This window comes from Chenopodium quinoa, unplaced genomic scaffold, assembly GCF_001683475.1.
Source record: "Chenopodium quinoa cultivar QQ74 unplaced genomic scaffold, ASM168347v1, whole genome shotgun sequence".
Lineage (NCBI taxonomy): Eukaryota > Viridiplantae > Streptophyta > Magnoliopsida > Caryophyllales > Amaranthaceae > Chenopodium > Chenopodium quinoa.
Genome location: NW_018743292.1, coordinates 2,954,530 through 2,965,633, shown reverse-complemented (window position 1 = coordinate 2,965,633; position 11,104 = coordinate 2,954,530). Strand labels below are relative to the sequence as shown.

At 35.0% G+C, this 11,104-nt stretch overlaps 1 protein-coding gene across 2 annotated transcripts; it reads right to left on the bottom strand.

The window, feature by feature from the left end:
* Nucleotides 1-372: 372 nt before the first annotated feature.
* Nucleotides 373-10,781, bottom strand: LOC110736395 (endoribonuclease Dicer homolog 2-like). Of its 2 annotated transcripts, none has more exons than XM_021916607.1 (23): nucleotides 10,506-10,781; nucleotides 10,049-10,173; nucleotides 9,409-9,589; nucleotides 9,109-9,222; nucleotides 8,703-8,837; nucleotides 8,117-8,201; nucleotides 7,934-7,998; nucleotides 7,679-7,816; nucleotides 7,358-7,486; nucleotides 7,147-7,276; nucleotides 6,882-6,978; nucleotides 5,744-5,939; nucleotides 5,472-5,632; nucleotides 4,887-5,105; nucleotides 4,554-4,780; nucleotides 4,155-4,423; nucleotides 3,611-4,062; nucleotides 3,422-3,525; nucleotides 2,980-3,176; nucleotides 2,643-2,852; nucleotides 2,092-2,499; nucleotides 1,428-1,706; nucleotides 373-921 (listed from the first exon to the last, which is right to left on the bottom strand). In XM_021916607.1, the coding sequence occupies exons 2-23, from the start codon at nucleotides 10,117-10,119 to the stop codon at nucleotides 595-597; spliced, it is 4,194 nt and encodes a 1,397-aa protein (XP_021772299.1). In that variant the 5' UTR covers nucleotides 10,120-10,173; nucleotides 10,506-10,781; the 3' UTR covers nucleotides 373-594. The 2 variants fall into 2 exon arrangements, with proteins under 2 accessions (XP_021772299.1, XP_021772298.1); XM_021916606.1 differs by having other exon boundaries at nucleotides 10,049-10,154.
* Nucleotides 10,782-11,104: the final 323 nt, after the last annotated feature.

The window sequence follows — 11,104 nt, the reverse complement described above, 5'->3', positions numbered from 1 at the left end:
ATTTATTTGATTTTGCCAAGATCTAACATAGCTACATATCTACTTATTGTTATTTCATACAGATAAAACTAAACTAAAAAAAATAAAAAATAAAATTGGTTGGTAAGATGAAGGGTCCTACCGGGTCGAAACCCTTCACTGGTCAACCTAGCCCGGGTTAGTGGACTGGACAATTTGTAAGAGTGGGGGATGATAAGGGAATTTCACTCCTTGAAATTGCCACTAGTAAGGATTGAACCTCCAACCTCTCCTTTCCACTAGACCAAGGTTGGCTTGGTAAAGAAGTATGAATCACAAATAGTAGTCATATAAAAATGTTTAAATAGTATAATATACTTCAGAGTATAAAACTTTAGTTTGGCCACAAAAAAATTTCAAAACATAAATCAACTTCATTTCATTATTATAAAATATATGAGATGTAGGTGGCTAAAAGTTTTTCATGCAGCCTCACTACATACATATGGGAACAAAATTATGTACATTCATGTACTCTTCCCTAAGGTTGGGTCACTATACATCAGAAAAGATAAACAAAAACCCATATTAATCCCTATGCAGAATTGTAGAAGCTTATAAGTCTAGAATGCTTTCTTATAGGGACTTGAGAATAGCTTTACAGGCAATTTTTTTGGCCATCTTCTTATCAGAAGCAGTGCATGTATGTTTGTGTACAACCCCATTTGCTTCAACCTCAAGTGTTATGGAAGCCACGCCGTTTTCACAAGTTCTATATTTTCTCATAGCGTAATGACGTTTTTGACATATATAATTCAACTCACTCACTGGATTTAACTTCAGAGTTTCTGGAGTGATTAGGGGCTCCAAAAGAGGTGATATACTCTTGAAAACAGCCTCTTTGTTGAATCCAGAATCAACGAAGATAGCCCCAGCTAAAGATTCTATTATATCTGCTAGAACCTGTATTATTCAACCAGAAATTACCAATGAGTAATTCAAATAAAATATAAGAAAGAATCCACCATACAAGCAATTGTAACAGAAACAATATCGACCACAGTAGCACCTAAAAGAAAATTTACAAATGAATCCAAACTACCATTAGGTATGGGTTCAGGAAGCAGAGAATGTCTACAGGAACTACAGATATTTACCCCTTTAATCTGCTGCTAGGCAATCATCCGAACTCTTGTAAAGACACGATTATGTGATTTGTAAATCAGTGCAACAGTATAAAAAAAAAAATGCAGGTGAGGATGCGTAAGGGGACAGGCATAAAGAGGCAAAACAACTCTTTCAGAAGTCAGAAGCCACGGAAATGTGTCCTCTTGATTGTTATGACCATTCCCTCATTTTCATTTCCTCTTTTCAAAGATAAAGACATAAGAAAAACAGAAGCATGTAAAAGATATAGAAGTTCAATGACCACCAGACAAGACGTAAACTTGGCATTTCTTGCAACTCACCTTAGGATAATTTGTCTCAGACTCCCATCCAAATGTTGACTCTAAAGATAAATGCTGAAAACTTGCCACAGCAGCACCCATCTGTTTGTATAGGATTTGGGAAGCATGAAGTATATGCTTGTGAAGTCCAGCACGGATGGCAGATAGAGCATAACATTCATTATTAACTGAGGCTGATCTTAGATCAGTCAACAGGCCAGGAGACATATCAGGATATTTCGAGTAAAGGTGAATGGTGATCAGATGATCCAACACCGCATCTCCCAGAAACTCCAAACGCTGCAAAAGAGAACATTTTCAGATAAACATGTCCTTTCGAAACTGAATAATAAGTATAAGATGCTTAGAAGATCATAGTTAGGGACATCCACATTAGTCATCACCGGACAGTGGTCCAAAAATTTCCTCCTATGAATACGCAACAAAAATAATCAAGATAACAATGCACTGTTAATATTTCTGTTTAAAAGAAAAAAAGAAAAAGAAAAATGCAATATGAATCACATTTATCCAACATGCCATGGCCAAATTAAAAATGTCACAAAATGGAAAGGCAACATAGCACGATAATGTATCCAAACCTCTGACAAAGGATGTCTCTAACCTAAGAATAAAAAACATAGAGAAACGAGCAAAGCAATAGAAAGCACAAGTGTAAACTTACTTGATAGCATCGAGGAATTTCAGGTAACATATATGAACCATGGGTAAGTGCTTCAACAACCAGTGAGGGGTCCTTGAATGAGTAATTCAAAATGGACTCTAAATGTGTTATGTTTACTAGCAAACGGGGATTAACAGGGATGTTCCTCTGGTATGTTATACAGGAAAGTTCCACCTCTATACCAAGCCAGTTCATAAACATCAAAGCAGGTACTTGTCCACCAGAGCTCAAAAATGCTCCAATTAGTGCTTCTACAACATCAGCAACTCTCTTGCTTTTAATTTTCCTTATTCCACCATTGTAGACCTTATAAGTGTTAGAAATAAACTCTTTATTTAGTCTACAGTCTATAGGATCACCGGGTATGATCCAATGCTTAGGATCAAAGGAATCATTGCGTATGAAACCCTGCACGAATCAACACATATAAAAATTAAACCCCCAACATTCAGAAAGGAACTTATTCATCATCAGTCGTCATTATCAAAGTAGCAAGTATGGGAATTTTATACAAGCCCATAAGCTGATGTAAATAATGAAATAATTCTTACTGGAATCTTGCGTTGGCACCCTAGCTTGGACAGTGCAGCATTAGATATAATTCTATCTTTTTTTATACTAAGGAGTCCCTCATGGTTATTTTGTTGAGTTTTAAACAGCTGTTGGCAGACAGCATACTTCAAAAAAGAATCACCAAGGGTCTCTAGGGATTCGAGATGGAATTTCTCTTGACAATGTTTAGTTGTAATTGCTTCTAGAACCTGTTAAAGCAAGTAATTGACAAATCAAGGGCAATCAGGACCAATAAAACAGTAACTAGAAAGATGACACTAAATATTTCGTTGCTGAGTGGAAATATAATCTGTTGTATAAGAAATGTGAAAGTACCTTGGTGGCTGGAATAAAAACATTTTGCATGCAGTGATCCAAGATAATGCCTCTCAAGTTGGCACTCAATAGTAGAGCTTCAACTTGATGCATAATAGAGGGAAGGAATGAATAAGTATAAATCGTAGCAACTGATATGGGCGACATGATGATGAGACATAGTTCAGGAGGCAGTTCAACAGAAGCACCACTTGGCTCTGCAACATGGAAGACACTATATCAGCCGAAAGCAGCATTTAATAACTTGAATGGCTTCCATTAAGTCATCGAGTTTTTAAATGGATGGAAGAACTTCAGGAAAGCCACTAACTGAACAAAAGTGATTCTCAAATGTATGATTCTTCAGAGAGCTAAACTGTAATTTGACTAATCTTTGAATTAGGGATTTGAGCATAATATCAAAAATCAGAAAATAATTGCAGAATGCAGATAGATAACACACCCTTCTCCCTTCTCTGCTGGCACCTTAGAAAGTAATTCTTCAGTCGGAAAACCTGCCTCCCACAAAGCAGGGCTTGATTTTCATATTTCAAGTCAATCCCATGTCTGTATCATTATCATTAAACATGTTAACCATCTTGCATGCATCCCAAAGAAACCAATTTATAAAAAGTTTGAAAAAGATACATACCTCATTTTGTAGTAACTCTTGTAAGTTTTTAATGTACCATCACTCAAACTCAAATAAGAGTTCCCATTCATGCCATCTAAAATTCCAGAGATAGAATAGATGTAACCATTATGGGGTGTGCAGACCAAACAATTTTCCAGCACACTACGATGTAAAAACCCGTTCTTGGTGTAGACATCATCTTGATGAGCACACTTGCATTTATTGCAGTTAGAGAAGGAACCTTGAACAACATCGCGTAAAAAGGATGCAGAGCTTATACATTCCAAATCGATAAGAGAGCTTCGATGAAGCCATTGACGGGGGAGAAGAATATAGTCATAATGTGAAACAGGCACATCAACATTTTTCTCCCATTCATACAACCCCTTCAACGATTCCACTAGCTTATCAAAATTACGATCTCTTAGAACTCTAAATACAGCAGCCTGATATTGTCTACAAAGAGTTACCTGGCCACATAAGTAATGGAGACTTAGCTTGAGTAAACAGACAGATGTGCTTTTTATATTTCAGCACCAATTAGAAGAATTAAACTTTTTACCTGTTCATCACTGAGATTGATCTTTCCTGCATATTTTATGTCCACTGACATATTACCCCAGTCTACTTCCATGTCAAATTGCATGTTTCCAACATCAGAAGCAAGCTCAGATTTGAAAACCACAATTATGTCATGCACAGGAATGTCAGAGTGAAAGTCCAGCTTCAATTCCATTAAGTAGCTGTGGTATGTGTCCGAATAACGTGGTCCATCACCGACAATTTCTGGTGGGATGTATCTTGCTTGGTCCTCGTCATATGGTTCACGCTCTGTATCACAAAAGCACACATAAATCATGATGCCAAGCCCACCAAGGGGTAAAAAATAAAAAGAGACCCCCCAGCCAAACTCTCACTCACATGCAAAAAAACCATGGGTGCAAAGTACAGCAATACATACCAATGTCTTTCATAAGACCCTCTTCTACAACAATATCAGGAACAAGTGAATCTGTCAAAGCACCCTTCTCATGCAGCAACTTGCATGCTTCCAGGCAAGCAAGTTTCTTCAAAATTTTGATATTGCCTTTCACAGTAACTGACTGCACTGGACAACAATTCGGAAATTGTAGTGTACAGATCTCCAAAGCCTCATCAATGGTGCAGCGAGGAGCAGGTTTAAAGTATCTGAGTAAGCAAAATGCTAATGATTCAACATGTATGAAACCAAACACATACGGAAAAGTCAAATAAATCAGAGGAGAAACAGATGGCAAAGTTTCACGGAACAAACCCATCAGAAGGGAGACGTGAGCAGTAAAAGTATATCAAGCTCACACTAGAACTCAGTGTAACAACTGCTCCTGTGCTCGGTACAAAATAGGAGATCCCATCAAATTCATTGAATTCTACAGGTTGACAAGGAAGCGAAGCATGGCTCAAACTTTCCTTGCGCATCACATCACCAGAGTAAAGATAGTTTTTCATGCGAGATAGCTCATCTTGATCACCTCTGTTTTACATCACAAAATTACAAGTTACAATGAATCTCGCTTGCATTTATCTCAGTGTACAGTAGAATACATCATCCTTTTCAGTAAATGATAAATTAATCTATATCAGAGACTTAGAATTGAATAAAAACTACAGGTCTGTAAATTAGTATCCACTTATTAATGCCCAGTAATGATGCATGACTGCAACGGTAATTCAATTTCCCTTTGCCCCAAAGTTATCTTTTTTAATTAACTTGTCCCTTCTTTATTCCCTTTCTATTTCTTTTTTGTGAAGGGAATGAGACGGAGAGAAGATTAGTTTTATGGTCTCTAGTTAGGGAGTAGAAACATGCTATATGCTATTGCAAAGATCAAAAAATTACTTTTTCACCATCAGCAAGAAATCAGAATTTTGCATCCTAGCACGACCTCTAGACTGAATGAAACTGCAAATGTTGGATGACGGATCAAAACGGACAACCAAGTTGCAACTTTGGACATCTAAACCCTCTTCTAGAATGGAGGTAGCAACAAGAATGTTCACCTGATTATTAGCAAAAACCATATAAACTCAATATCAATACTGTAAATGTAGAGCAAAGTACAGAGGATGTAGTAGAAAAACAACAGTAACACAGAAGGGAATAAAACCCACAGCCCCTCGGCGAAATTCATCAACAAGATTGTTCTGCTCCTTCCTGCTTTGGCACTTTAGTGCAGACTGATTTCCAGCAATGTATCTTGCCTTCCAGCCACTTGTTTGAGAAAGTAATCGATCCAATATAGCCTCAAAAACCATTGCAGTAACTACCCTTTCGACAAAAATTATACACCTCAAATCTCTCAAACTCCTATCATACAAAAACCGAATTCATAAATGTTAGCTAACAACCGAGTAAAAATTATGACCAGCCATTTAATTCAGAGATTAACTAATACAGAACCAGGTTACTCTCTCCATAAGGATATAGCAAAAGTGAGTAGGAATACACTTGTCATTGAACAAGCAATCAATTATTTGCATGTTTCAAAACAAATAAAATAAAATTCCGGCGAGAATATAAACGAATTTGGCTTAGTATAGATTAAAAAAATGAGTTATGATCAATCACTAAAAGCTAAGTGAGAAGCTAAATACTCAGCAACTAATTAATGAAAACCAATAAACCAGCTATATGCTTTCAGCAAAGATATTAGAGAAAGTATAGATTATTTTTAAAAAGAGCTCTGAAACAACCATGCGAAAAAGAGCAGCAACAACATTAAATTTTGCCAAGTAAATTGCGGGGGAAAAAAACCATAAAATAAGAATTCAAGTACAAGGTTACCAAAAAAAGGGTAAAATTTGTTGAAATCTCAATAATGACTCTTTCTTGTGCTTAACAATAGTTCCTATTGCACATTTTGCTCGATAATCCTTTTAATAATACTTCAAGGTTCTCTGCCTTGATGAAAATTCTTTCAGAACTCAGAAGAGAACTCAGTACTTTTGGAAAAAATAATGTTAATGGAATTCAGTTTCTAGATGCAACATCAGGTGGACGATGAGCCAGTCCCCAAAGGTAATTCTATTCCTTAAAAGTCCCTGAACCTTTTTAATCTTTTCATTCGGGTACCAAAATATGAAGTACGAGTATATCATTATAATTACCACTCTTGCCACCCAAAAAAAGGGGGGGGGGGGGGAGAAGAAAAAAAGTCTTTAGTACATCATAATGGCAGAGATAATTTCAAAAATCAAAATGTTGTCTTCCAATTCCAATTGATCATATTAGGAATTCGCAAAGTCTCACCTATAACGAAGGAGAGATTCCACTAGACACAATAATTTTGAAGATATAATCCTGGAATCCAAATTTGCCTTTATATCGGAGATTGACCAATTGCAGCCTAAACGCAAAAGAATAGCCAATGAATAAATACATTAAAGATATTTTAAAAAAAATAGTGAAGCACCATACTGCATGTTTAAATAAAAAATTGGTGCTTCCCGTCAACAAATAAAAACAAAATGTTCTTGTTTAATAATAAAAAATTTAACATAAATACCTTACTTACCAGATGGGTTGTGGGGTGCTAACATATTAAGCACATCAGAATTAAATGCTTTTATAGTCGTCTCTCCGCGAACATCCAATTTACCCCAGCTGAAAATGTCGGTTTCATCACAAGACACAATTTCTGTAGCCTAATATCAAAGGATATGTTCAGATGCCTTAACAGTTACCAGCATCTCCAAAGGACAATAGAATACAAAATTATGATATACCTTTATTGCTGCCCAAAGACCAAGCTCATCCAAACAGAACTGGAAAGTATTGGTCAGCTTCTTTAATTTGTTACATGTAGATAGTTCAGTTGATTCTTCAGCACCCAAATTTCTAACAGCAGATATATGCTGAAGGTGAAAATGGGATTAGTATTATTCAATGACTAAAAAAAACTACAAAGAAGTAAACAATAAAGTTCATTAGTCATGCATTAAATTCAGGGATACACCAAATAGGACATATTTTAAATAATAAACCAAATTCACAACTCATCTGATTACTAGAAGATAAAAAATAAAAATAAATAAATAGAATGACACCTTTTCTCTCAGCGAGTTCAAGCCATTGATCAGACTCGTTTGCAATGTATTTGGACCATCCTCATTGTAAAACTGAGCCTTAGCATTTGGGATAGGAACATACTCAGCCAAGACTACCTCGCTACTACAGGTATAGACCTTCATTTAAGAGATAGCATTCATCAAATATGATAAGATAAAATGAAATGGAATGGACAAAAAACTGCCGCCTCCAAAGCTAAACAGCAAGGTAAATAATTATAACTGAGCAGTAACCTTAGAATGCATGAGGTTTTCCAGGGCACTAATATCTTTCCAGTAACCATTTGAGTCGGATGCACCTACAAGCAGGGTTTATTCAAATTAAAGTCTCCAGAACAAGCATGATCAATATAACAATAAAAAGTACAACTTGTCCTAAACTATACTTTGTATATACAAACAGTTCCTACAGTTCACCTTTAGCTTTCGCTTTGATAGGAGAAGCAGTCATGCCAAAAATTCTGGGGACGTCATTAGTATGCATTTGAGGATGATAGAAGTCCTGCAGTATAAGAGGTTCCATACTTTTATCTATATTGCATGCCCCATACATAAACAAAGTGGATTTCCCATGAGCAATAAGATATGCAGCTCAAAGAATATGCGATCCATTGCTACGTGAAGGAAAAAAATAACCATAGATCCAACATTAACTGAAATCCATTATAAAAGGTGCATATGTGCAATATCATAGAGAAAATAAAAGAGCACGGTAACAAATTGCTATATTATGCGCCACTCAAAATAATATTCTAGAGCTAATTCGTCCTTCTTTCTTTATGCACACAATTGGTTATAAACATTTCGAGTACAACTAAAGAGCTAATAGCTCATTAATCGATAAATTTAGAAATCTACATAGATCCCCCATTAGTCCATTACAGAACGAAAACATAAGGTACAGCAAGTGATATAGGAGAAAGAAACATCCAGAAACACATTTAAGAGTTTAAAGCAACACAGCAACTTCTGTAATAATTAATAGATGGACATGCATACTCACCTTCATGATGCGAGCATAGGGATGATTTCCCCTGGCATTGTGGCATTCATCAAATATTAGCACTTTTATCTTGTCCAGTTTGATGTAAGTATGACTCAAAGCATCAAGCAGGATCTTTGGTGTCATCACAATGACCTACAACACAAAAGACAAAATAACAATTTATCCCAATATGATATAAGGTGAAGCTAAAGTACAACTCCAAAGTAGCCAAATATATAACACCGCTTTCCCTCCTCTTAAGCAATGCCAAGCATTACTCAAATTAATGTATTTTCTCATCCTCTTTTCTACAATCAATCAATCAATCAATCAAAGCCTTAATCCCACAAGTGAGGCCTCTTTCCTACAAATGATGAAGTAAAGCTTATTTGATTGTTAACTGAAAAGGGTACAAGTGACTCACCTCATGTTCATCCAGCTGTTTCTGCCAAATAGCAGCATCCCAAAAATCAACACCCATGTCTCCCCAATACTTGCCAACTTTTAAGTCAGTATGCAGCTCAATAACTTCAGCTTGCTAATCAATAGTGACAGGAAAGAGAACCATGGAAACATAACAATGAGCAACTCGAGTTGTACTTATACAGACCAGTAAAACTAGTTTCTTCCATTCGATTAAAATCATTGTACTTATGTAGATACATATATTTAAAAATAAAAAATAAAAAAAAATAAAAATAAATAAATAAAGTATAAACCATACTTGTTTAACCAAAACAACAGTAGGTACTAAGAAGACTGCAATATTGGACTGTGTAGGCCGACGAAGGAAATATGCATAACTACGAAGAAGCATGACCGCAATCAATGTCTTTCCTGAACCGGTCTCCAAGAACACAATAGTATTCTGCTTCATGGCTTTCTCCAAAGCATCAAGCTGGTAGCTATAATTATAAACAGTTGAAGTTCAAAATCACAATTCCTAAGAAAGCCAAAAAATATAAAATAACATATAAAAAATTACAAAAAAAATTTGCACACAAGCAACCTAAGCATATCAATAACTGACCCGACACGATAACCTGACCCCAAAATCCTCATTAACCTAGAGTCTAGAAGACTAGAACTACATTTTTTACCATCGAAAAAAAGACTAGATAATCAATATCCGAAACCAACCCGACCTGACCCAAACACAAATTTGCACAACCTTGTTCAATAGGGCTAAGATCACCAATGTCAATGAAAATTTTCAAGAAAATACCCCCACTAACAACAGCATCAACCAAAAATAATCACATACATACAATATAAATGTATATATGCTGAAAACAGCAAACATAAAGAAACTGAATTCACAACAACAACAACAACAACAATTGAATTGAAGAGATGTAAACTACCTTCTTGCAAATGAAAGAGCGGCAGACGAGTCACTTTGGGTCCCACAAATCTCCATACTCACTGCTTCCATTGTCTGCCCTCCTCCTTGTTCTTCTTCTCTTTACCCTGAAAATAAAAAATTAATCTTTCCACAAATAATTAGCCAAAATCACAAATTTATTTCAAAATGTCGAAAAACAGGGATATGAACAATTTTTATTTTATTTTTTGACCCCTCCTTGATCAAACTACCAATAAATATTCATAATCTATGTATTACAAGGAAAAATTAAAAATTTCGCAATTACCCAGAAGATAAAATTGATAAATTACCAATAAAATTACAAAACGCATGAATGTAACACAAAAAACTAAGAAAATTTTTAATGGGATTATATTTTATTTTATTTATTTTTACTAGGTTGAAAAAAAATCAAGGGATAAATAAATAATGCAAATATTGAGCAAAATACTAACCTTTTAAACAAATTCAAATTCTGGGTATTCTTCAACTTCTGCACTGGGAAATCATCAACATTAAATTGAATGATGCAACAGAATCGTAAAATCTGACTCTCTTGATTTTTTTGGTACTACTAGTATTGGAATGAAATTGTATAAGAAGTAGTACACATTTTAAAAGGGAAGAGTGTGGTGTGACAAAGGGTAGCTGAGTCAACTCGGTCTTAGTGTAGTCTTCACAAGTACACTTTATTAATAGGATTATTAATTAGGGAATAATAATGAACTTGCTTTTTTTTTTTTTGAAACCAATGAACTTGCTTTTAAGAAAATCAAAAGACAGAGAAACTGAAAAAGATGGAACTACAAATGTAAACAAGAAAACACTAGTAAGGCATCTATTGGTTATGCTTAATAAAATTGACGTTTTTTGTTTAAACTTAAAATCTATAGAGTTATTAATTGGTCGCATCTTTTTCATTATTAATTACGAAGTATGTATTTATACAATTTCTCGGGTGTATTAACTAATTTTTCTTGTTTTGGTAAATAATACGATTCTAAATTTCTAATAATACTTGTATACTTTAATAATTTTATCCCTTAATATCACA

Bases quoted from the DNA above. Each gene is read 5' to 3' on its own strand.
- LOC110736395 (XM_021916607.1), bottom strand. From the start codon at position 10,119: ATGGAAGCAGTGAGTATGGAGATTTGTGGGACCCAAAGTGACTCGTCT. The intron at 7,487-7,678 runs GTGTCATTCTAT...TTTCACCTTCAG, and splicing joins TGAACTCGCTGAGAGAAAAG to CATATATCTGCTGTTAGAAA. The intron at 1,707-2,091 runs GTAAGTTTACAC...TCTCTTTTGCAG, and splicing joins AAATTCCTCGATGCTATCAA to CGTTTGGAGTTTCTGGGAGA.